At 41.6% G+C, this 27,704-nt stretch overlaps 1 protein-coding gene across 2 annotated transcripts in view; it reads right to left on the minus strand.

Moving 5' to 3' along the window:
• Eif2ak3 (eukaryotic translation initiation factor 2 alpha kinase 3) overlaps nt 1-27,704 on the minus strand; it is a 65,196-nt gene that overhangs the window by 35,158 nt on the left and 2,334 nt on the right. Inside the window, exons 2-4 of one of the 2 annotated variants that reach the window (XM_085690716.2) lie at nt 15,928-16,057; nt 5,819-5,863; nt 716-910 (exon numbers count right to left, since the gene is read on the minus strand). In XM_085690716.2, the coding sequence (XP_085546842.2) occupies nt 716-910; nt 5,819-5,863; nt 15,928-16,057 (370 nt within the window). The remainder of the gene's footprint in view (nt 1-715; nt 911-5,818; nt 5,864-15,927; nt 16,058-27,704) is intronic. The other variant, XM_048433175.3, reaches the window with a different exon arrangement.

A 27,704-nucleotide genomic window follows, 5' to 3' on the forward strand; every position in this document is an offset into this window, starting at 1 on the left:
CTACAGTGGCCAGCCTGGATAGCAGGGACTCCTCAGCCCCCACACAGAAGCATGTCCAAGAGGTGAGTGACGGGCCCAGCACCTGGATGAGGAACTGCTGAGCTGTGGCGACCTAAAAAGTCACATCCTCATCCTTCCTTTTCTGAGTGTAAATCTACACAGAAAATGTTTATATACCCAGGGCTTAAGGTGGGTTTTAAAAATGACGGTTTAAATTAATTACTTCTAACAATGGATTTACCTTACACACCTGATCTCAGAGGCAGGCTGATTCTGAATTTATGCTAGAGCTCTTGCTGGAGAGAATCTAGGTCACTAATGACTTTGCCATCAGTCTGTTCTAAGGCAACTCTGACCTTGGAGCTTCCGAATCTGCTAAAGTCTCAATTCCTTATCTGTTCTGTGGGTACTGGCTTTCTCCTCAGGTAATTTTATAGGGACTGAACCAGATAAACAAGCAGCAATTACTCTGATCATCAGAATTATTATTACTCTTTTAAGGGTTCTTCACCTGTAAAGATGTGAATATAACGCATGATACTTAGGAATATTACAAATATTTAAAAAAAATCACACTATAAAATGCCTAGTACTGCCAACTGGAAATCTTGGCGAGTTCGAGGCCAGCCTGGTCTATACAGCAAGCTTAGGCCAGTTAACTACACAGTGAAACTCTGTTTCTTCCAACACCCCACACACATGCATTGTTACTCACCTTTCCACTATATGCACTGAGTCCATACGTAGTAAGAGATTTTCCTCCAACCAAAACGACATCGTCTCCAAATTTATATGACGATTCGAGAAGGGACTCCACAGTGAAAGGAACGGTCTCCATGCTCTCTCGGTCACGGTCCCATTGGAAGAGGTCTCCGTCCAGGGAAGGAATTATCATCTTATTCCCAAACACCTAAAACAAAAGCTGACTCTTAAAATCCTCAAATCTGAAGAGTGGTAACTAAGGTCTAGGGTTCTGAGCAACACATAAGACACAATCTATCAACCAGAAGTAACGGGAAAGAGCTGCCCATCACTTCGCAGGCCTGCAGTCCCCTGGCCTGGCAGTCCAGTAAGGGTTTTTCTCAAACTCTGCTACAGGTCAAGAAAGTTTCATTCTGATGAGTAGGTTGCCAAAAGAGCCTGGGGATCCAGTGAAGTAAGAAAAAAAAGGTGTTTATTTTTGTAGGCATTAATATGGAATGGTATGATTTTCTAGTAGAACATGCATTAATTTTAAACCTATGTTCTTACAGTCCGATCAAAGGAACATAGATAGGGTGAGGGATGCTAATCAATCAGGGTAAATTCTCTTCATTTACTTTCTCAAATCTGCTGAGTTGGACGGCTCATAACCAGGCCTCCTAAATGTTTTATATGTGCAGCCACCCTTCCTTCTTTAAACAAAATCTATTATTTTATTTGTTTGTTTTTTGAGACAGGGTTTATCCTTGTTGCCCTGGCTGTCCTGGAACTCTCTTTGCAGACCGGCTGGCCTTGAGATTCACCTGCCTCTGTCTCCTCAAAGTGTTGGGATTAAAGGTGTGGGCCACCACACCCAGTTAAACAAAATCTTGATGAACGACCCAGGAAAGGCAAGCAGACAAACAAAAATCACTGCCATATGGAGCTTGAATTCTGGTGTCTAGGGACAAAAACATCATAAGTAAATGATATATAGTATGTTGGTAACAGAGATCATTATGGGGAACGTAGAATTAAAGATAAAGGGGCAGAGGAAAATGTGGGTTGAGTGAGAAGGAAACGTCAATAAAGCACTCATGGCAGATCCTGCTGGGAATGTTAATAACAGCAGGGCAAAGCTCACAACATGAGATAGAGGATCATGTTGACATGTGGCGAACATACTTGCAAAAGTCTCTGGGTAGAAATGACCTGGTCACTAGTGAGGCACCAGGAAGAAAGTGCACAGGCTGGGGACAACAGTGGAGGCACAGCTAGCAGGCACAAGACAAAGACTACTTAGCACTGAAGGAAGTGAGGAAGTTGTCAGAACAGTGGAAACAGGGAGGTTTCAGTGGTGGCTTCGCTGGGCAGCATGAGCAGAAGAAAGGAAATCGGGGCATGATCCAAGGTCTCTGGCCATGAATGTGTTAGGAATTTTAGTACAGATTTTCATGGCATTCACCTGCTGGCATTAAAAATAAAATGTCACCAATTCCAATTAATGACACAATTCCTATCTTGATCAATCAGGCTTAAAACTTTGGGAAGAGAGAATATGAAAGAGTTACAGACAGCAAACAAACCCTTCAAACAAACCAGTCTCACTGCTTTAACACAGAATTCTCCTGGATGCCCTTGTTTCTGAAGTAGCAGGCTCGCTTTCAGTAGTTCTAGGTTGGCATTAAACTCACTCTTATGCTTCCCGAATCTCTGCCTTAAACTTTGGGGGTCTGAAAGACAGGTGGAGACAGTGTCCTAATTCACTGCTTTCATACTGTATGTAGTTCAGATCCTTACTGCGTCTGACCTGAGCTATTATAATACCCTTTCCTTCAGTCTAAGCAGATATATCTTTTAGATTAATCACTCTGGCCCCATTAAGCTTGTTATGACAATATTGAAAAATCTTCAATGGCTCTTTATTATCTTCTTAGTAAAGACCCCAAATCCTAAGGACTTGAAGTACTGTAGAGGACAAAGTCCTGTGTGACCTCTAGCAACCTTTCTGTCACTTGTCTCTGTCCCTTTCCCTGTGGTGGGCAGAAATCTGGCATGGTTACTTAAACAATTACCAATCCTGTTACCATTCACCAATTCATTGGCAGCGTGTATTTCTCCCCAAAACACCTTACACACCTGCCCACTAAAACCTTACCTGGCCTTCTACCTGGTATCACTGATCTGTTTCAAAATCTAAGAAAATACCGGCAGTGGACACTTGTAGACAGACAATTTTCCATCCTATAGACTGTACTTTTTTTTAGATGCTAGGGACTGAAACAAAGGTCTCAGGCACCCAGGCAATGGGCTAGTGCCCTACTCTCCAGCTCCTCTGCTTTCATATCTGTTTTCTTAAGATTTATTCATTTTATGTGTTTTGCCTGTGTGTGTGTGTATACCACGTATATTCAGTGCCATGTTGGTCAGAAGAGGGTGTTGGACCCCTTGGAGCTGGAGTTACAGACAGTTGTGAGTTTCCATGGGGCACCTGAACCTGAACTCAGGCCTTTTGCAAGAGCAGTCAGCGCTTTATTTATTTATCTTTTATTTTTGAGACAGAGTTTTACAGTATAGCCCTGGCTGTCCAGGCTGGCCTTGAACTCACAGAGATCCTCCTGCCTCTGTCTCCCGAGAGCTGGGATCAAAGGCCTGCGCCATCACCACCTAGTACACTGAGTTCTCTCTAGCTCCCTTTGTATCCACTTTTGCTGGGATAGGAGTGACCCAGTGCCTCTAGCACATTAGGTGAGTGCTCTGCCACTGGACTGTATCAGTCTCAGCCCTGTGCTTCACTTCCTCTGGGAACTAAAGCCAAGACTCTATTATGTTCTCAAAACTGTTTACCAGGCATAGAAATGTTTACAATTTGTTTGTATCCAGTGACTATTATAAAGTAAATGCTATTTAAAAAAAAGAGGAATTCCTGAATTCAGACCAATAAAAAAATAAGTACTAATGAAAAATAAAAACAGGAAGGTTGGAATTTGGTAACAGTATCATTTTGTAATCATGAAAGTAAAGTTTAGATCAGATAAGAATTATCAGTGTTAATTCTAGGCAGAAATTTTGACAAGGATATTTACATGGTTTTTCTGTTGTAGTTTTGAAACAGTTTTCATATTGTAGCCCAGGCTGCCCTAGAACTCACTATGTAGCCCAGGCTGGCCTCAAACTTAGAGCAAACTCTTCTGCATGTTTTCCAAGTGCTGTGATTACCAGGCATGTGCCATCATATCTAGCTAATACCTTATTTTTTTTAATAAGCTCTCCAAAGACATTGGAATATGCCACCTGATATTACTTAGTTTAAAATTACTATTTATTCTCTGCTTCCTTATATCTATTTCTCTCTCTTTCTCTTAAACTTTATGTATTTTATGTGTATTGGTTTCTTGCCTGCGTATATATCTGTGCATTACATGTGTGAATTACAGGCAGTTGTGAGCTGCTGAGAATTGAGCCCAGGTCCTCTAGAAGAACACTCAGTGCTCTTAACCACTGAGCCATTTCTCCAGCCCTTTTCCTTATATTTCTTGATAACATCATATTGTACTTAAAACAATTAACTTTATATTTCTAGAATGTCTGACTTAAAGTTGTCATTAAAACAAATTTTTGCTGTGATAAAGATGCGATGCAATATAATATGTAGATACTATGCCATTTTAAGATACAACTTAAAAAATCAAGTATTTACTGCTGTTTACCTTCCATTCTATGTTAGGAATTTGACATTCTACACAACAGAATGGCAGATTCAGATTCCAGTAAATTCAAAGGGGTTGGGGGACCACTGGCACCAAAGGAAGAATCACCGGGTCTGCCACCAGCAGTGAGCATCTCCTTTGGCACGTTTCTCCCACTAGCAACTCTCTTCCCTACAGTAGCAGCTGGTTCTTAGGGAATGAATGCACAGGCTCCTAACAGCAAAAGGCAGCTGTCAAACTAATGCGAACTGAAATTCAAAAACGACCTAAGCATCTCCAAAGCAACAGAAAATTAATCTCCAGTTAAAACAAATGTTTTAAACAATAAAGATGGTTTGAGATAACTGACCACAGTGAGAAAATGGCTTTATTTTAGGAGTTAAACCCTCAACAGTGGTAACTCAGCCAACACAAAGCATAAGACGGAGGAATTGGGATTCAGTATTGAATCATTCTGTCACACTTCTGGATTATGATTGTAGAAGTTTATTTTTCAGTACCCGCTCTTTGCTGATTGGCTCCCTATGAGTCATACTTGAGGCTGGTGACCTTTGCACCAATCTCTTCAAAGCCTTTCAGGCTGTGGATATGAAAGCAGATGGTGCTTTTCCTGGAGAGCCTGAGCAGATCTATATGCATGCAGTTCAGGTAGAGATGACATCACCCCTCACAATAGCATTACCTCATCCTCTAAGCAAAGGAATGAGTCACTCCGATAGTCAGCTCTGAACCTCTTGATGGAAAAAAATGTAGGTTGCGGTGCCAGCTGATGCACAAGCGCATTCCACCCATCTGTCACCGTGAGCAACTATCTGTTTCGATCCGCCGCTCTGCAGATCAAGCTAATTATGGGACCTGCATTTCCCTTTGGTCATTTAAATCCTTGCTGCTTTGTATTTATTTCCTCTATTTGTTTTCCCCTGTTCATAATTTTAAAACAAAAGATCTGTCACATTGGCTAGCAAGCTCAGAAAAGATCTAGAGTCTTTTTCTAAGTAATTACCAAGAATTAACAGCTGAGCAAAGTAATCTGACTTCTGTTACTGAACATAACGCTAAGCACACACAGGTACACATGTAGCCAGAACTGCTGTCTAAAAGACTATGGAGGACATAAGAACTCTGACTGTCCCTGGGAAAAGGAACCTTGGTTGAAGAAGAGAGAGAGAAAAAAACATTAAAATGAACACCAGAAAAAAAAAAAAATCCAGCTGCCTAGGACTGTTTCTTACTTAGTTCTTCCTTGTTTTCTATGTGGCCAAGTATTCAATGCAAACTTACTGTGAAAAATTTCAACCCGCATGCATTAGTTTCCAGTAATTACTGGTACTCTGTCAGGAAGTTCATAAAAGCATCAGGATTCACATTTCCCAGACTGTCCCAAAGATAAACTTTACCATGAGGAATCCCATATTTCTACATCCTACCTGAGTCCCCACACTCCAGTAAGAGCCTCTTTCAATCCTCTTTTCCTGAAAATTTAAAAAAAAAAAAATATTTTCCATTTTACTCTACATTTATGGGCATTTTACCTGAACATGTGTCTATGTACCACATGTGTGCTTGGTGGCTGATGACGTAGAAGAGGACATCGGAACCCCTGGCCTTGGAGTGACAGACAGTTGTGTGGCACCATGTGAGTGCTGGGGACTGAACCTGGGTCCTCTGCCAGAGTAGCTCCCGAACCCTCTTTCTATTACTCCTTTTTCGAGAAAATATTCCATGTACTTTTGAAGGTCCCACAGTCAGAACTTCCCACATTCTTTAGCTTCTTCTTTTAACCTATGCATTTCCTGGAACACGTATTTCATAACTGGTTTATTTTCTATAATGTGAGGAGTCTGTGAACTGCGCAAGCTGAGTCTTGCCCAATCAGTTTCATTAAGGAAAGTCTTATCATAACCCAGTTATATATTCTTTCACTGGCATATTATCCATGGTTGCTCCTGAGCTCCACTACATTCACTACATTTACACTAATCATCATAATAGCAACAGAGGCCATGTGTTCCCCCGTGCCTAAGATATTTACTATCTGGACCTTCACATAAAAAGCATGGTGACTCCTGGGTTATGTCACGCTATAGGGTGAACAACATTTGCCTACTCCACTTTTGGTAAAGTTGTTACCAACCAGTGAGTTCTAGGAAGTCAGCTAACTTTCCCCACTTAAAAATGTCGCATCAGTTTTTCATTCTAGTACTGGTTGATGATTCTATTACTCAACTAAACAAAATAAAATAGTGATTTCTAATTCTATTGCTTATTCTGTACTTATCAGCTATTTTTTTTTCTATAATGAATTTCCATTCACCCTGCTTTGGAAGCCAGATGTGCATACACAGCTAATTGTCAGTAAGTGACTGAGACATTAACCATCACCAAATCTTCAAAATAGTATCCAGTAGTAATTCATGCACAGCATGACTAAAAATTGAAAATGGCTCCTGGGACTTACTGGTACCAGTCTACTCTGTAACCCAAAAGGAAATACACTGACTGGGGCAGTTACAGAAGTCAGGTTCCAGATGCAGCTTGGTAGAGAAAGAATGAAGAAGGAAAAGGTGAAGAGGAAGTGGGGTAAGGATGAAAACTATCACATGCTGTTTCAACAAGGAGGAACCAACAGAGAGAGCAATGGAAACAGCTGGGAAAGACCGTTACCTTGGAGCACCTACCACAGGGGAACACACTCCTGCCCACCCCCACCACGACAGGGGCATCTATAGCACTCTATAGTAACAACAAAGACTGAGAACTCATTAATACTGAAAGGGGCAGACTGGTAGATGGCACTCATCCAAAGCACTAAGCTGGACACTCTGCTTACCCAGAGCAACTGCTTTACTGGTCACACCGCTTGCTTCACCTGAAGCCAGGGCTCACGACAGAATGTTCTGCACCTCACCCAGTCTCACTCCTCAAGTCCCTCACATCACTACACACTCGCTGGGAGACCACGGATAAAAACTGACACTTCGATGTTTTACATTCCTTACCTGACTTATTTCAGGTAATTTCTGTAATTACTCCACAACTACTTTATTTATCTAAAAAAATCAATGTTTAGTGTAAGGGGATATATGTGCCACCATGAATGAGGTCAGAAGTCAACCTGTAGGAACCAGGTCTCTTCTACTATGTGGACTCCAGGAATCAAGCTCAGGGCGTCAGGCTTGGTGTTCAGATCTCTTTACCAGTTGAGCCATCCTGCCAGCCCTCCCACAACTATTTTAGAAAGATAGACCTCTCTTGGTCCCTAAATTACTGATGAATGTTTCACTTTGGCTATCTAATAAATAGGCTTGCTCACGTCTCCTCTTCAAGCTTTCCAAAATCCTCTACAATCAAAATGGAAAGGATTTTTGATACTCTTTTTGCTGAGAGAATTCTAGAGATTCATGAATCAGGGGCTGTCTACAAGAGAGGCATTTGGCAATGATTCGCCAGCTATTTCTAGTTGTGAAATATTTATATTTAAAGTATTTAAAGTAGGGGATGAGAATATAGTTCAATTGGTAGAATGCTTTCCCAGCATGGGTTCTGTCCCCAGGGCTGCAGAAAACTGGGTAATCCCACCATTCAGGAAGTAGAGGCAGCAGGATTAGGTGTTCAAGGCTTTCTTCATCAGCACACTGAGTTCAAGGCTGCCTGGAATACATGAGACCAGTTCAAAAAATATAAAAAAATAAAGTTTAAAACAATATGTATTAGCACCAAGTAGCAGTAGAGAAATTGGAAGGAATGCAGAAAAATCTGTAAAACCATAAAACCAGCCTATCTCTGAAATATTGTTATCTCTCCAGATCTCCATCTCAATTTTAAGAAACTGGATTCTAAAAGTCTGGTCTTGCTGATGTTCTTGTTCTCCTCAATGCAACCAATGCTCTTGGTTCCCAGGACACTAACACTGCTCTGTGTGCAGCTCTGAGCTCACCCCTGGGAGTATAAGACCGGTACAGTCAAACGCTTCCTTAGCATCTTATAAGGAGAGGGGTATTACTGCTATGAGAACTCAGCAAGTACCCTGCAAGTGAACTACGTAACTCAGTCCTTTCTTCCCTTCCCTTCTCCTGTTCTTCCTTTTAGAGACATGGTTTCACTAGGGTACCCAGGCTAACCTTGATTCCTGGATTTTCTTACTATTGCCTCTGAAAGGCTAGGACCACAGAAATACACCACACTCCCAGCTCTACTTCTCTTCTTAATTCCCTACTAAATCCCCTTTTGGCCTGTGCGTTCATAAAAGGCCCCTCTTTAAACTTCTCATGAATTCACCAATCAATTTCTATCATTGTCACAAGAGTCCAAATTACCGTCCTCATCTAGTGTAACCTCAACTGGTCCAGCTTGCTTCTGAGCTTGGTCTAGTCCTTCCTCTCCAATTAAATTACTTTCTCACCTAAATTCCTTCAGTGGTTCCCTTAAGTTCCAGATGAAACACAAAGGCCTAACAGTCTACATTCACACAACTCTGAATACCAAGATCTCATCTGATCTCAGAAGCTAAGCAGGTCCAGTTAGTACTTGGACCTCAGGTAATTTGCTAGACCTAGCGTACCCACCCCACTCATAAACTCATCTCTGTTGCTCTCCCTTACTGTTACTTCAATTGTTTTGGTCTCCTAAGCATGTTACAGCCCTCACCACCATAACCCTCATTCCTCTTCCAGGGCAGTCCTTTCCCTCCCCTTTCTACCCTTCTGCTGAGCAGTTTCTCTTCATCATTTAATTCTGAGACGCCTTCTCTGACCACCAGACCTGGTGAGCAGCCATGCTTGCTCTATGTCCTCTTACTGCTCTATCCTGTCTTCGGCAGTTACTGCACTCAATATACTATATTCATATACACAGATATATTCATAACCCTTGGGATATCTTTTTAAAAGGCTACATGATTTTGGAAAGAGGGAAAAGAATAAACAAGAAGACTGAAATATTTATTTATCTAGAGACAAGTTTTTCTTATGTAGCTGGCTTGCCTTGAACTCACAGCAGTCTTTCTGCCTGAGCGCCCCCTGTCCCATGCTGGGATTACAGGTGCAATGTATTTGAAACTGTATGAAATATTGAAAAGAAGAAAGGAACTGCAGCAAGCCTTTGGGCTGCTCTGGCTCCACAGCAACAGACAAAGCTCTAAACTTCCTTGAGTTACAGATGGCTGTGATGTTAGTTCTGGGACTCAAACCTAGGTCCTCCAGAAGAGCATTCCACTGAGCCATCTCTCTGGAACCGAGAAGTTATATTTCTAATATTTCAATTCTTTAAAGATGATGTGCTATGCATAGGACATAAAATGGTAACTTTTAAAAATTTTGAGACAGGGTCTCATGCAGCCTAGACTGGCCTTGAGCCCCCTATGTGGTCAAAGATGATACTGAACTTTGATCCTCCTGCTTCCATCTTTAGACTGCTGAGATCACAGGCCTGTGCCACCACACCTGTTTATGCAGAGGTGGTGACTGAACCCGGGGACTTTTGCACTTTACCAACTAAGCTATATCCTCAACCAAAAGTGGCAACTCTTACTTAACTAAAATGAACCATTGACAACACTGCCACTTTAGAATTTGTGACTTAATAGGAAGAAGCCCCAAGAATGCAGTGGAGGCACACACCTTTAATTCCAGCTCTTGGGAGCCAGAGGTAAGCAGATCTCTCAGTTCAAGGCTAGCCTGGTCTACAGGATGAGTTCCAGGACAGCCAGGGATGTTACACAGAGAAACCCTGTCTCAAAAAACCAATAGATAAGTAGATAGATAGACAGATAGACAGACAGATAGATGTATTGTATTATTATTATGTATTATAGAAATTATTATTATATTATAGAAATACTGTCTTTACTTCCCCTTACACACCAAAATCACTATGATAGGGAAATAAAAATAAGATTGCTAAGGAATTCCTAGAGGTTGTGCCTCCCAGATGATGGAGAGGCTTCAAAGCTAACAAGAGCTGGAAGTCCAGCAGGAGGGGTTATGAGAACTTCTGGGGCACATCCAGTTATTAGGACACACCCAAAGTTACATGCTCAAAAGAAAATGTAGAAAAGGAGCCCAGGGAAGGGCTCGGCAGGGAAAACAACTGCCCGGCAAGCCTGACAACCAGACTTCAAGCCTGGAACCCATATAAAAGTGAACGGAGAGAACTGACTCTACCTCTACACTAGTGCTGTGGCCATGTGACCTCCCCACATCTCTCTCTCTCTCTCTCTCTCTCTCTCTCTCTCTCTCACACACACACACACACACACACACACACACACACACACACACTACCGCTGGTAAAAATCAAAAACTAAAATGTAGAGATAAAACACTCTAGAAATGATTTGGTGTTTATTATCTTCAAAATTGTGAATTAATCTCAAGAACAGACCGATAAAATGTCACAAGGAAAATGAGTACAATATCTATTTAAGCATACCTGTCTCACTCTTGATGAAAGAACAGCGATTCTAATAACCGATTCTGTTTTCACCCTGACTAATTGACATTTAGAAAAGCAATACACAGGAAAAGCCCGTTTCCTAAACAATATCTGGAAGGTAATCTCAATTTCTCATTTGGCAGCATGTGTGCTAGAATAAATTAGTTTAGTTCACAGAATTGCTTTCAGCCACACTAAGAGCTTAATAAAAATTAAATGAAAACAGTTTCATTTCTATAATTAAAAGCAATTAAGCATTTAGATATTGGCTTGCTGCATAATTAACTCTTCAAAATGAACTTCATAGCTGATGACTTAGGTCATTTGAAAAGCACCTTTTAATGTTCAAATCAAAATAAATGTGGGTCAGGGACATGGGTGCATGCCTGTAACCCCAAGACTGGGAAGACTGAGAAGAAGTGGCGGGCAGCCTGGAATACTATGTTCCAGGCCAGCAGAGTGAGATCCTGTGTCTATTTCTCTCTCTCTCTCTCTCTCTCTCTCTCTCTCTCTCTGCCTATCTTCTGTCTCTTTCTCTCTCTCTCTCAATACACATACACAAAATCAATCAATCAATCTTTTTAAAGAACTTGTCAACTTTTAGATGAATTAGACAATCTTCAAAGATTTGTTTATTTTTATTTTAAGTGTATGAATATTTGCATGTATGTATGTGTGCCTGTTGCCCATGGAAACCAGGAAAGGGTGACAGATATCCTGGAACTAGCGTTACAAATGGCTGTGAGCTGCTATGCTGGTGTTAGGAACCAAACCCTGGTCCCTCTGCAAGAGCAGCAAGTGTTCTAACTGCTGAGCTCTCTCTCTAGCCCTAAACTAGGCAATCTTTCAGAGATTGCAAAGGACTCAGTAGTAGAGCTCTTGCCTAGAGTTCATAAGGCTTGTCTTAGTTATTTCCCCATTGCTATGATGAATCACCATTATCAAAAACAACTTGGAGAAGTTTATTTCAACTCTCAGATCATACTCCATTACTGGTGGGACATGTAGGCAGGGCTGAAGCACAGGACACAAAGAACACTTTTTACTGGCTTGCTTAGGACCACTTGCTTAGACGTGGTACCACCCACAATGGGCTGAGTCCTCCCATATCAATTACTAAGAAAGTGCCTACAGGTTTGCCTATAGACCATCTTATGGATGTATTTTCAAAACTGTGGTTCCTGCTTCTCAGATATATCTAGGTTTGTATCAAGCTGACAAAAAGCCAGCTAGCACAAGACCTAAGTTCAATCTCCAGCATTACATGGTGGGGGGGAAGAGGGGGGAAAGAAAGGGGGAGAGAGAGAAGAGCAGGTTGTCTTCTTTTTCTGAGGGGAAATGGGGTGGAGGTTAAGACAGTGTCTCACTTTGCAGCTGGGGTTGGCCTTGAACCAAAATCTGAGATAACAGACATGCACCACCTATCCTAACTGAGTTCTAATAAAATAATATTCAGTTTCTATGGATGATTTCTGAATAAATCATAATTAGTAACTATGAAAGATGCATTATTTATCTTGGTGTTTCATGATGTTTGTGACAGATCTCAATCATGCTGGTTTCAAACTCATTATCCTCCTGCCTCAGCCTCTTAAGAGCTGGGATTATCAAGTACTTGGATTATAGGTGTGTGCCACCATGCTCAACTCTAGGTGCATCTTCTCAAAGGTATTCCACCCAAGCAGTGTGGTGGTGCATGCCTGTAATCCAGTACTGTGATGGCAGCGGCAGGAAGCCCCTGTGCCAGACAGGGTGAAGGAGGGTTGGTAAAACACCGTCTCTTCCCCAAGAGCACCATGTCATTGCTGTCTGTTTATGTCTCTGTCTGTTTATGCACCTGTTTGAAGCAGAAAGGCTCGTCACCTGGGAAAAATCATGTCTAAAATAAAGTAAAACTCTGAATTCTAACAAGTATAGACTAACAATAGAGTTGCTTGTTCTTCTTAGGAGGAAAGAGGGGGGCAAAGTGCAAAAACAGAAAACAATATGATATGTCTAAAGTCTAAGTAAAAAGGTAAAAATCTAGGTAAAAAAAGATAAAAATAGTCATCTAAGTAAGCTCAAGTCAATTGCACATATGTACATATACATATTTGGAACATTCTTCATAAAGGCATCTTCAATAAAAGTAAGGACTCACTGGGTAGTTATAGAAGTGCCCCAAGACACAGAGAAATAAGAGCTCAAAAACATTTAGTCTATTAAAATTTGTTTGGTTGGTTAATTGAGTGATTGAGACAGGATCTCATTATGTAGCCCTGGCTGGCCTGGAACTCATTATGTAGACCAGGCTAGCTCTGAACTCACAGATTTCTTACTTGCTTCTGTTTCCTGAGTGCTAGGATTGAAGAAAAGTGTGTGCCACCATGCCCAACCCATCAACTGAAACTTTGTTTTTTACTTACATTCATTTAAAGTGCGTGTGTCTGTGTGTGCATGCACATGCCATGGCATGAGGGTGGTGGAGGACAGAGGACAACTTGAGGTTTTCTCTTTCACCATATGGGTTTGGATCAAAGCCAGGTCCTCAGGCTTAGCAGCAAGTCCCTTTACCAACTAAGCCACCTTGGCAGTTCTAGTCTATTTAGGTTTGTGTGGCCCAAAAGTGCCCAGAGACCTCAAAAAAATTTTCCTACAGAACAAATTATTATTTATTAAAATAAAACTTTAGGACAATCAGTGAGGCATCATAGCTAGATCTCCACACTTTTTAAAGGTTGAGCCTATATTTAAATTACCAGAGGAAAAGCAAATCAGATTTCATATCAGGAGGTCCTTCTGAAAAGTTAAAACACATGTCAGCTACTGGCTGTCCAAAAAATAGTGAGTGTAATCTGTTAAAGCCCCCAGAGTGAATCCAGGCTCCCCAGTCACCCTAATATACACTCAGAGGCACAGTTGTAGGTTGGTTTCGTATTGACATTCTTTTGAGGAAGTTTTGTAGGTGCCTTGTAAACAGGAAAGAGTGCAAATGAGATGTGTAACCCATGACACCTCAGCCTTCCTGCCACATGTAATTTCTAAATATGATACAAAATATTTGCTCCTAGTGGAGCTATCACTCTCCTTTGTACACCAGGAATTTCACTGACATAGTCAAAACAGCAATAAAGCAATACACTACACAATAAAACACACTAAACAATAAAACAACACACTAGTTTATAGACCCTTTGGAATAGAAAGAGTTCATGTCATCAGAACAAGCCAGAATGCAATGAGATCTGAACCTAGCATGATAATAAGTAATGAATTTGTACTTTTAATGAAAAAATAGTGTGTGTGCATATGGGTTATGTGCATGTATGTACCTGGGATGCTGGGGGGTATACACATGTGGGCATGTGCAAGTGGAGGCCAGAGGCCAACCTTGAGTATCTTCTTCAGTCACTGATTCAGCCAAAGTAGCTGACCAGAAAGTCTGGGGTCCTCCAGTCTTCACTTCCCCAGCACTGGGATTATAAGATTTTATCATTACATACAACTATCACCTGGGTGCTGGGGGATCCCAAGTACTCACAGTTACACAGCAAGCACTTTACCTTGCCAGCTTATACAAGCTTCTTTTTGTCTTTTTTTTTTTTTTTTTTTTTTTTTTTTTACACAAGGGTTCATGGAATCCAAGCTGACTTTGAAGTCACTATGTAGCCAAAAATGATCTTGAACCCTCATTTCTCCCCAGTCCTGCCTCAAGTGCTTGGGTTGATGACATGCACCATGTGCCCAGCTTTATCTGTGTCTTTTGAGACTGGTTCTCACTGTATGACCCACGCTGGTATAGAAATCATTATTCTCCTGCTTCAGTCTTTGGAATTCAGAGATTACAGTTGTGCACCTGTGTCTGGCCATATATGGCAAACAGACAGAGCTGAGAGAAACCAAGCATCCAACACAGGAGGATCCAGGTGGAGTCACACATCTATTTATTGTCACTGGGAAGACATGTCCCATATGTCCATGCCGATTCTTCCTGCCCACTTCACTAACCCGCCTCTTATGTGACTAAGCACTGTATTTACACTAGGATATAACAGCCACTAGGATGACTCACAGAAAGGAGGCTGGTAGCAAGTTCCGATCACAAAGCTCCATCAGTGTTAGTAGGGTCATTCTTAAGGCCCTCATGTCAGCTTCTGTCTCTTCTCAACTTGATACCAGCTAGGAAGCTTTTGAAAGGAAAGATTACGGTGGGGGTGTCCACAGTCAGGAATGACTCGATGTGGGAGGAGACTGAGAGCATTTAACAGGCAACTGATTGCATGTCAGCTGCCACGACTCTAAAGACGGACTTACTCAAGATGACTTAAACAACAGCTCAGAAGGAGAAACCCGGAGTCAAGATTAAATACTGGAAAATAAACTTCTCTCCTCTAATCCTCCCCATGGCACCACCCCCTGGGCAGTTCCTCACTGATGGGGAACTAACCCAGTAAGGGGGGGAGCTGGAGCAGTTGGGGAAGCATGATCTAAATCTGTTTGTTGCTCTCTATATTACAGAGCTCAGAACTAGGAAGTACACATTTTCTATTGATAAAATTAGATGAAATGTGGTGCATTTCGGGCTGGCTCAGTGGGTAGAAGTGTTTGCAATATAGGCCTGACAACTGGAGTTCCATCCCTGGAACCCACAGTGGAAGGAGAGAACTTCCACTCCATGTGTGCAATATGGCATGTGTGTGCCTGTGTGCCTGGGTCCTCTCTCTCCATCCGCCTCCCCACTCTAATTATATATATTTTTAAGTGACCTGATTTGGAGCATATAAAAAAAAAAGAATTAGGATGTACAACACTTAAGAAAAAAATGTAGAGAGTAACAAAGCACAGGGTTCTGTAGCATGGATTTCTAACTAGAAAATCTCAATTATTGATCATGTGACCAACCAGGTAACATGCTATATGGATATAGCAGACACAGTTCTTTGGTTACTTCTAAGACTAACACATTGAATGCCTGCAGCAATCCTAAGAAATGGGTGCTATCATTCACACCATTTTACAGAAATGTGCAGTGACTGCTTGACATCTCTAACCCAGGCAAAGGCTCTGAGCTCAAGCGTCACAAGGAGACACACCAATGATTCTCACCACAACTTGAGTTTCTTACCTCTGGCTTGCTGAGGCTAGATGAAACCAAGGAACCAGAGCCCACGTCCAAATCCCACTGCTTTTTACCGTGATTCTCAGCATCCAGGGCAGCAATTCTTCCATCTAAAGTGCTGATAATTACTAAGGATCTGTAAATGAAAAATAAAGAGAACAAACTTTGGAAAGCAATCTAAGACAATGCGCACTTACCCTCTCACATGAAAGGAAAGTAATCCCATCAGTAAGAAGAGGGGAGACCACTGTCCCTCAGTCTTTAAGGTCCTGTCACCTATCTGTCTCTGCAGCAAGACACTAACTTCACCACGGCCTCTATCTGCTCAAGTCTCCCATGAAAAGCCCTCAATTCCGAGGTCTCCCTTCCTCCACATCCTCATCACCATGAAGATCTCAACATCCCTGGCTGTTCTCTCCTCTTCTTTTTCCCCACCTCCAGAGATCCATTTACAACACATTCCTCCCCAAACTTGCAAACTTGGTGTGTGTGTGTATGTGTGTGTATCCCAGGGGTCTTCTGTCTCTGCTTCCCCAGGGCTGATTCCCTAAGAACACTGATTCCCTACTGAAGAGAAGACATCCTCCTACCACAACTTTTGACTACCAGGTTTTTTTATCTCCTTGCTACTTCTGGCTCATTTCCTCCTTCTCCCTCAAAATTCTTGGGATCAGACTGTTCCATCCATCACCCCTTCTATGGTCCTGCACTGACCCTTATTTCTTCTAGAGTTTAGCTGCTGGGGACTCACTATCCGACATTTCTTCTGCTCAGTTCTCTGGGATTTTACTGGGTCTACCTTGCGTCAGCCTCTCCCGTCAGATCCCTGAGTTTTTCAAGACCACATTTCAGGCATCTCACCGCAGGCCCAGGTCTTCTCTTTACTGTTCACTCCCTCTTCTTTGATTCTGACAAACCTCTAACCCCGCCAGAAGGTGTAAGTCACTGACCCTACAACCCTTACTACCATCTTGCCCTCACCTCTCTCTCTTGTTCACAACTGTGAGAAAAACATTTCTGTTGTTTCTAGCCTCCCAGTCTAAGGCAGCCTGAACGCACAAGAATAGGATTCCAATCTCCTATAATTCCCAATGTAAAATCAGAACCAGCTAGTCCTGGTAGATGTTCTCAGCATCTGGGAGGTTGAGGCAGAAAAATTAAGACCTTCAGGCCAACTTGGGCTACACAGAAAGACCTTGTCTCATAGGCCCCTCTTGAAAAACCCTGAGAGTCTAAATACTAAGCACTCTTACTTCTAGCCTCATTCCTTTCATGTGCCTTTCTATAACAAAACTCCCATGTACCAAAGCAGTTCTCTCTGGAGTCACTACTGACCTTCGCAATGACAAATACTTACAGCCAAGTAGACTCTTGCACTTTGGGAAACATATCGAAACAGAGTTTCTCTATAGCTTTGGAACGTGTCCTGGAACTAGCTCTTGTAGACCAGAACTCACAGAGATCTGCCTGCCTCTGCCTCCTGAGTACAGTGCTGGGATTAAAAGCGTGTGCCACCACCACCTGGCTGGGAAACATACTCTTTATGTAGCTTCTAAGATACCATATTTTCCTGATTTATGCACTTATTTATTTATTTTTCCGGAGCCAGCCCATCCATCCATCCATCCATCCATCCATCCATACACACACACACACACAGATTGAGAGAGAGAGAGACAGAGAGACAGGGACAGAGACAGAGACAGAGACGGGGAGGGGGGACAGCACACGCCCTGGCTGTCCAGGATGTCATTATGTAGACTAGGCTCAAACACCATTCCTAGATATTTTTCTAATATTCTTTTCCCTGAAACAGACAGAGACTACTGCAAAATACCACAACCAATTAAATGCAGAAGACAAGAGATTATGAGATCATGTGGTACTCAGTCCCAACTACTACATCTACAGCATAACTCCTAAGGCTCAGGGATCCTTTCAGAAGAGGGAGTGGAAAGTTTGTAAGAATAAGAGGAACAGGAAGTTTGCTGTGAGACTGTGTCTCCTAGAAGTGTCGGAGAAGCTACATCCCTGAATTTTCATTAAGATGGCTGTCCAAACAAGACCTGAACAATAACAACATCAATGGACATGGTAACTTTGGAAGGGCGAAAGCTCATAGGGCCTCAACCCTAAATAAAAAACTAGCAGCTCTAGGAAATACTGGGAGTGGGAGAAAGTCTTCCTTAGGGAAAGGGGCTCCCCCACCCCTCGCAATTGATTATCTAGCACCAAGTGGTCAGTCCTGAAACACAGAAGTAACTTTATATGAGCTGAACAGGTTGTATCTTAAATATATGTATATATTTAAGAGAGAGAGAGAACGAACAATTAAAGAAAAAAGGCCATGAATTTGAGAGAAGGGAGGTAAGTGAGAATGATTGAAGGGAGGAAAGGGAATAGGGAGATTATGTAATTATATTTTAATTTTGAAAATAAAAAATATAACAATTATTTTTTTCACTTAATTCTATGATCTTCTTTCTCAGTTCCATTTTCTGGTTCCTCTTCATCTTTCTTGCCTCTTAAAATAGTCTCTCCTCTGTTTAACTATCTTGGTGATCTCAGCCAGTCTCACAGCTTTAAACACACCTCTGTGCTGGAAATTCCAAAATTTCTGTCTCTGGCTCTAGGCCTCTCCCCTGAGGTCAGGACACGCATGTCTGAATACTATCATAAAGTTCCCTAGCAGGCTTCTTGGCATATCAAAGTTGACATGTCCAAAGTCAAGACTACCCTGAGAATCCCTCAAACAGTATAATTTTTCTTACTGTTATTATCTTTCTTTGCATGGGACATACATCCCAGAAACACAGCAGACTGCAAATTTCACACTGGATGAAAGAAAGGGATGAACACGGGTTTCATCTGAACTGCTTTCAACTCCTAGTTAAACACCAGGAATTTGCTGGGCTTATTTTCCTGCTTTAATGACCACACAGGAGTCAGGGGTGAGGACTCAGCTGGTAAAGGTGCAACAGCCTGAGTTTGATTCCTTGGTAGACATGGAGAGTTAACTCCTGAAGGTTGTCCACTGATCTTCAAATGTGTGTGCTGAAGCACACATAGCAGGAGAAAAAATATACATACAAAACAAACAACAAATAAAAATTCACATCTTTTTAAAAGACCACATAGGCCAAGTGGTGGTGGCGTACGCCTTTAATCCCAGCCTTTAATTCAGGAGGCAGAGGTAGGAGAATCTGTGAGTTCGAGGACAGACTGGTCTACGAGAGCTAGTTCCAGGACAGGCTCCAAAGCTACAGAGAAACCCTGTCTCAAAGGAAAAAAAAAAAAAAAAAAAAAAAAAAAAAAAGACCACACAGATTCCAAATATGCATCTCTATGTTCCTGGTTAGGATTAGAAGGCACAATTGCGCTCCTTGCATTGCATTTGATGTACAATATGCACAAAGTAAAGCTATAAGTTAATCAAGGAAATAAGTTCATATAAACTCATTTGAAGTCTCTCAAAGCACAATTTGTGAGGTGTTGTGGTAAACCCCACGATCCCAGCACTCAGGAGACAGAAGGATCTCCAGCAAGCCAGCCTGGGCAACATAGCAAATTTAAGGCCAGCCTGGACTACATAGTAAAACCCTGTCTTTATTATTATTATTATTTATATTTATTTATTATGTATACAATATTCTGTCTGTGTATATGTCTGCAGGCCAGAAGAGGGCACAAGACCTCATTACAGATTGTTGTGAGCCACCATGTGGTTGCTGAGAATTGAACTCAGGACCCTTGGAAGAGCAGGCAATGCTCTTAACCATTGAGCCATCTCTCCAGCCCCCGTAAACCCTGTCTTAAAAAAAAAACACATACATAATATAAATTGCCAAATTATTCATTACTTTTCTTGTTTTGGGCTTTAAAGTAGTAACCCTTTATCTTATTTGTGAAAATAAAAATTTTGTCACATAACTTTAGTTGACAAACCAAAGAAAAAGACAAGCCCAATTCCTTTTAAACTTTCTACCTGTTGCTGGAACTGGCCTGAGGTCAAGAGATTCTCACCCCCAGCTCTGCCGAGTGTTAGAAAAATAAAACAAAACAAATGCTATAAAATCCTCTAGCTCTCGTGTTACAGGCCAGGGTGTATGACAAGTTGGCAGGAACAGACTAAGAGTGTTCACTTTGGCTCCTTCCTATAGCATCTCAAGGGAGGGTCCCTCGTGCCATAGCGGGAATCAGCAGCACAAGCAGGACAATGCAGACCCGAGAAGCTCTCCTAATTACTGACAGAGATGGATGCTCACCACCACTGACTGGGAAAGCAGCATGAAGCCAGACTTTGCTGAAAACCAAAGAGGTACAGGAATAACAAAAGGACAGAGGTGCCACAGGCACCAGAACAGAGATGAAAAGAGGGCCAGCAGAAAGGCGCTATTTCAAACAAGATGAAAACCCTGAACTTATTCAAGGATCAAAGAATTCACAGGTAGGGCCTGGAAGTCAGACCTGGTACACATCTCCATGGCTCTGCCTTGAATCTCCTCAAAGTTCACTCAGTTGGGGTTTTTATAATTTTTTATTTATGTATTTATTTTGCAATGTATATGTATTTCATGCCTAATGGGGACAGCTGGTGACTTCCTCAGTTTCACTCAATTTTATTTAAAGGTTTTTTTTTGTTTGTTTTTAAAACAAGATTTATTTTTAGCTGGGCTGGTGGTGCATGCCTTTAATCCTAGCACTTGGGAGGCAGTCAGATTTCTGTTGTGTTCCAGATCAGCCAGATCTACATCGTGAGTTCCAGGCCAGCCAATATACAGAGACCCAGACTTCCTTCCCCTCTTTCTGGCCCCCACAAACCTTTTATTTTCATTTATATGTAGTATGTGCATCTGTACATTTTGCATGTGCTGGTCATGTTTGCAGGTGCTTGTGGAGTCAAAAGAAGGTGTTGGATCCCCTGGAGCTGGAGTTACTGGCAATTGTGAGCTGCCTGACATAGGTGCTGGGAACCAAATTGGGTCCTCTGGAAGAGTAACAAGTATTCTTGAATGCTGAGCTATTTTTCCTGCAGCTCTACTTTATTCATTGAGACAGAATCTCTTTTGGAACCCAGAGCTTACCAATTCCCTCTAGTCTAGTTAGTTTGCTTGGGGAGGGGGAAGGAGTTTTGAGCAGCAAGTACCTTATCCACTTGCCTTTTTTTAATAGATAAAGTAGAGCTATTTCACTTAGCTCAATATAACCCAAATTGTCTGATCATAAAATTATTACAAACTATTAAAGGTTCACAAGACAATGAATCATGACATCCCGGGTGAATTTCATGCTAAGCTCGACTGTGCCAACTGATTTGCAACAGAAAAGGAAAAGTGATGTGGGATTCTCCTCTGTATGCTAGGAATATGTTTTACTACCATTGGTTAATAATGAAGCTGCTTTGGTCTATGGCAGGGCAGAATATAGGTAGGAGGAAAAACTAAACTGAATGCAGGGAGAAAGAAGGCGAAGTTAGGGAGACACCATGTAGCTGCTGAAGGAGAAAGATGCAAGAACCTTACCGGCAAACCACAAACCTTACGGTAAAAAATAAAATAATACAAATGGGTTAATTTAAGATGTAAGAGCTAGCTAGGAATATGCCTAAGCTATTGGCCAAACGATATTGTAATTAATACAGTTTCTATATGATTATTGGGGTCTGGACAGCTGAGAACGAAAAAGCAGTCTCAATTTATAGCAAAGAATTCACGACTCATTAGAACATGATCTGCAACTACTTCTGCAAGCCCTAGGTCCTTAGTGTAGCAGAGCATCTGTTCGGGTTCCCAGCAAGCACCACTCCAACCCTTTCCAGCTACTGCAGGAAGGGTTTCGGTGATCTACCCCCTTTACAAGTGTCCCACAGGGGCCTCTGCTTCCCACAGACTCTCCCCTGCCATTCCCACATCTCTTCCCAGCAGGCACTTTCTCTGTTTGTACTGCATGCTCTTCCTGAAAAGCCAAGGCCCAGTTTTCTCTCTTGGGAAAATGACAGCCCTGAACAAACCTATGTGGTATTTGCGGTTCACCATCTGTTTTATGACAACTCAGCAGGTAGGTTCTACCCTTTATCAGGATGTCACATACGGAAAATTAAACCTTTCACCCAGTTTTCCCTCCCTCTTCTTCCTCTCTTTACACTATACCCTAACATGTAATATAGACCTCACCCCTACCTATTCTCTCACCCTTTTGACATTAAGATCATTTTCATCAAAACATTGTAAAAACCTGACATATTTTCTGGCCTCAGGACCATTTCTTCCCTTTTCTGATGAGTCTGAGTCCACAGTAGAGCTCGGACTAACCTCTGCTGTGCCCACTGCTTTGTAAGGGACAGAACACTTTCACAAATTAGCGCCTGTGTACTTTGCCAACCTCATTTTCTGTCTCTGCTGCGGAATTAATCCCTTCTCCTCACACCTCTCAACCTGTGACAACACCCCCCTCCAGGGGTTTCCAGCCTTTTCAACAGGTTCCTTCGTTTATTCAATTTTCACTCAGTCTTCAAACATTTCATTTGCCAAGTGCTTAATACTCCAATAATGTTTTTACATTTATTTTGTTTGTATGGGGGAGCATACATGTGCCACAACCTGAAATGTGGATGTCAGAGAACAACGTAGAGGAGTTGGTTCTCTCATTTCCCAAGTGGGTCCTAGGGATAGAGATCATGTTACTAGGGTTGGTGGCAAGCTCCTTCATCTGCTGACCCATCTTGGTAACCTACATTGCCCCAGCTTTAAAGGAAATATTTAAAACTAGCCTAAATAGGCATGGTTTCTGGAAAAAAAGAAGTATTATCGAAGGTTTGACATAATTTGAGCTCAAAGCACAAAGTTCACTCTTTTGTGTTTGTTTGTTGAGACAGGATGTTTTATAGCCTCAGATACACTGTGTATGTAGCAGAGGATGGCCCTGAAGACCTCAGATACACTGTGTATGTAGCAGAGGATAACCCTGAAGACCTGGTCCTTCTGTCTCTAAGTGCTGCTGGGATTACAGGTATGTGTCACCACACCTGGCTTGACTTTTTAATTAGTGTTTTCCTTATGAAATATTTCATTCCATTCCATTATTTTAAAAAATCTATAGTCCATGGATTTACACCGGATCTCAAAGATCCCCTATATAGATTCACAGTGATCTGGGAACTCAGGCTTAAAAGTCCTGCTAAAATCACTGTAAACCCCCCACTGTGCCCTTGCTTGTGTGATTCCATTGCCTATTCTGACCAAGAGAATTTCTTTTTTAAAATTAAAATTTTATTTATTATTATTTGCATGTGCATGCACACACATGCACGCATGTGTGTATGTGTAAATGCATGCATGTATGCATATGGATATCACAGTTTGGGGGAGTCAGGTCTTTCCTTCCCTCTTACTTTTGGAGCAGGGTCTCCTTTGTTTCTGCCAAGACACTGTGTATCCCAGACTAGCTGACCTGCAAGTATCTAATGACTCTCCTGTCTGCCTCCCATCTTGACATAGGAGAGTTGGGATTATAGATATGCCAGTCACCTGGATTCCGGTGATCAGATGAAGTCATTGGGCTTCATGGAAATCATTTTGTCCACTGAACTATTTCTCTGGCCCTTGATGTTTCTTTGAAAGATGTATTATTTTATGTGTATGAGTGTTTTACTTGCAAGTATGTATGTGTACCATGTGTATGCCTGGTGCCCGTGGAGCTCAAAAGAGGATACAAGATCACCTGTAACTGGGGTAATAGATGGTTGTGAGCCACTATATAGGTGCTGAAACCAAACTTGGGTCCTCTGCAAGAGCAGCAAGTGTTCTCAACCAGAGACACCTCTCCAGCTCCTACCCTGACACTTCTTATATTCAAGGATTTGATAATATGACAGTGACCTTTCCATTCTCTTCAGTCTAATGCCATTATAAGGATGCCTATCGACTACAATTTGGTTAATTCTGTAAACAAAGTTATTTCTGCCAGATTCTGAGCTCTCTCCACTCTCAGTGCCTGGCAGTGCCTAGCCTAGCAAAATAAGGAAATATTTATTATACAAATTAATTACATGATGTAAAGACATTACCCACATCAAAAAGACAGAGAGGTTGAGAAAGATGCAAAGAAATGGAACTTGCCTAGAACCACTCATAATTAAGTTTAGGACAGGGCTGGGGAATACAGTTTTCCCACTTGTTAGTTTATCAGCTCCAAATCTGCCCAAATGACTGTTATGTTACTGTAATATGCGCTTTTTCTCTTCCTTCCTTCCTTCCCTCCTTTCTTCCTTCCTCCTTCCTTCCTTCCCTCCTTCCCTCCCTCCCTCCTTCCCTCCCTTCCTTCCTTCCTTCCTGTTTCAGGAAATGTCATCAAAGTGTCATTTATCTTGTAACCATTCTGATTATGTCCTCAATTTAGAAGAAATGACTTCAGGCTAAATGAATACACAGACTGCGCTGGGTCTGACTTAATTTTAAAGAACCCTTGACTCTGACTTAAGCTGCTCAGACCATCTGTCTACTGACAGTTAAGTTTGCTGGATTCTGGTAGACGCTAAACTCCTTCATAAAGTCATCTCAAAGGAGTCTTAACTCCTACAGACTTCCCAGCAGGTGACAGAAAGCATTATCTGGATTAAATCATTTACATATTAGCAACTATTTACTTTCTGCCTAGTGGTAGTGGTACATGCCTTTACTCTCAGCACTTGGGAAGCAGAGGCAGGCAGATCTCTGTGAGTTCAAGGCCAGCCTGGTCTATAGAGTGAGTTCCAGGATAGTCAGGACTGTTACACAGAGAAACCCTGTCTAGAAAACAAACAAGCACCCTGCTTACTTTAATATTTTCTATTTCTCTTCTTCTAGTGAATATACTTTACAAACCTAATAATATGATTCGACTGGAAAAACATATATACATGTATGTATATATCTTCGATAGGACCAAGAATCTTCCACTAACACATACATTCAGTAAAAGAAACATGTGTTTTCATACAAAAAAAAAACCAAATTAATACTGACTAGATGAGTCCTTAGTCCTCCTGTACTAAGTGAACCTTCCAATCAAGCTTTCTATATTTAAACATATCATAAGAACAGTTAGACTTCTAATAAACAAATATAATACCTAAAACAACTATGCTTAAATGTTTTTATATATCAGCTAGACCTTGAGGACGCTTAAGCAAATCTACATGTAACACAAGAGTAGCAGAGAGTTCTTTTGAAGGCAGAAACTTTTTCTAGGCAAGATATGATGCTTCATGCCTATAATCCTAGCACAAGGGAATCTGGAGGATCATAAACTTGAGGCCAGCCTGGGCTATATTATAACACTCTGTCTAAACATCAACAACAACGAAACAACCCAGCATTTAGCTCGTGGAGGCCAGAGGATCATGAGTTCAAAATCAGCCTGGGCTACTTGAGGAAAATAAAAACGTATCTCTAATTTATACAAGTAAGCAATTTTACTCAAAATGGTTACTCACAAATAGAACAGGGATTTAAAAACACGGCATATCTAATTTCCTCCCCTTACATTCACCCCACAAACTTGTTTGTTTGTTTGCCCTCTTGCTTTTGATGTTCCCGATTAAGCCCTGGACCTCACTCACATTAAGTATTTGTCTATTAAGGAGCTACACCCAGGGTCCCTCAAAGCGTTTTAGAACAATTTATATAAACAGCCACTTTCACTAAAAAGAAAAGGAAAGAGGCAGGTGGGGACCTCAGGCAATTGGTGCCGAAGAGCCAAGTTCTATCTACTGTTCAAAGCAACTGACAGACAGGTCCCTTTTGTAAAATGAACACACAGAGCTGGGTTCAAATGAAGACTAGCCTAGTACCTACCTGTCACAGAGTACTAGGCATCATTGAAGTTGAAGGCAATTGTAGAGAGAAAAGACAGTCCATGTATTGGTCCAAAGCATGTTTAGTTTGGCTTACAACTTGTTTGACAAGTTACATGTAAACTTCTTTAAATGTGATTTTGGTTAATGTCCAGAGTCTGGAGTGGGAAAGTGAACATTGACAGGCCTACATGATTGACAATGTTCTCTTTCAACACAGTAGTCAGAGATACTGTTTATTAATGACCTAAAGGGGATTTAAAACAACAAACAAAATACTATGACTGTGAATTTGAAAATCTAAGGAAGGCCAGATTTCTGCACCTTTGCTTCTTATCCAGTCAGTCTAGGAAAAGACAGAGTCAAAAGAGAAATAAAGAGGAATTAAATCATCTTACATTTGCAAAATATTTGATGTTATCTCATTTAATCCAAAAACTTCCCTTAGCAGGTGAACAGTGTACAGAGACACCAGGAAGAAATGTTAAGTTCAGTAATACTTGTGTTAGGAAGTAGGGAGAACAAGCAACGCAAAAGGAAATACATTTTGCAATGAGTGTGACAATCAAGATTAAATTAGTTCCTTACAATGTCAGAATGTCTTTGGTGTGAAATGACCAAACCCCTGCAGGAACCAAGTAACTCTCTGCAGGCCCAACCCACTGCAGGAACTAAGCAACAGTGTAGGCCCAACCCACTGCAGGGACCAAGTAACACTTGGCAATTCGTTACAGGTTAGAATTAGAGCTGGTAATATAAACTCTGCCAGTATCCTTAAAGCCCAACAGTTAAGTGTGTGATTGAGATGATCTTCCCAACTCTCTCTCTATCTCGCTCTCTCTCTCTGGGGGGCATATCATTTATCAGTCTAAAGCTTAGAAGAAAACTTTGGGAGACTGCTACTAGAAAATAGAAAAACAAGTTTACATTTTTGGGAAACAGGAATATTGATTCAGTAAGTCACATGCCTGAGATGCAGGCTGAACATATCGCGTGCCACTGGGTAAAGACGATGAATGCCTATCAAAGGGGAAAATGAATCTCAATAGGTCCCGTCTTGCTATGCATCAAAAGACAAGACACAAAAACACAGCCCTTGATTCCTCACCTCCCCCTGTTCTGCAAGTGCCAGAGTTCTTCACAGCTGTCTGCAATCAACGCTTGGTTAACTTAGCTCTGTCCCTCCAACCCTCCCCTTGAAACAAACAGGATATCATTCTATTATTATTATGGAACTGATGTCTTCAGACTTTTTTTATTTTTAACTTGTAAATAGCACTTAGAAAAAACCTTTTCTTTAACTTTGAATATGTACCTCCAGCTGATCCAACTCACCCGTGGCTTCTCACCCATTTACACTATGCTAACTTCACACTACTGTGCAGTCCTATCGGCCAGAGATCACATACTCTCTTCCAGGAGGATTTCTTCTAGTTTCACCCTTGTTTCTGAGTAAGGAAGAAAGTGGTCCTGCATTCTGTAATCCAGAACTCACAGCAGTCCTCCCACCTCTGCCTCCCAGGTGCTGCAATTAATTCTAAGCAAGAGCCACCTCAAATAAAGAGCCACCTTTATTCCTTTCATTTTCTTTTTTTAATTAATTAATTAATTAATTTTATTTTTATTTAAAAAAAACCAATCTTTTCTCATTGTACATGCCTATCCCAGTTCCCATGCCCTCCTCTCTTCGTTTTCTCCCAACCTTCCCCTCACCCCTGCCCCCATTCATTCCTCAGAGAAGGCAAGGCTTCTCATGGAGAGTCAACATAGTCTGACACATCATTTTGAGGCAGGACCAAGGCCCTCCCTCCAATATTTAGGCTGAGTAAGGCACCCTCCAAAGAGAATGGGCTCCAAAACGCCAGTTCAAGTACTAGAGATAAATCCTGGTTCCACTGTCAAGGGTTCCACAGTCTGCTCCAGGCAAACAACTGTCACCCACATTCAGGGG

Source organism: Myodes glareolus, chromosome 6, assembly GCF_982192425.1.
Source record: "Myodes glareolus chromosome 6, mMyoGla1.1, whole genome shotgun sequence".
Classification (NCBI taxonomy): domain Eukaryota; kingdom Metazoa; phylum Chordata; class Mammalia; order Rodentia; family Cricetidae; genus Myodes; species Myodes glareolus.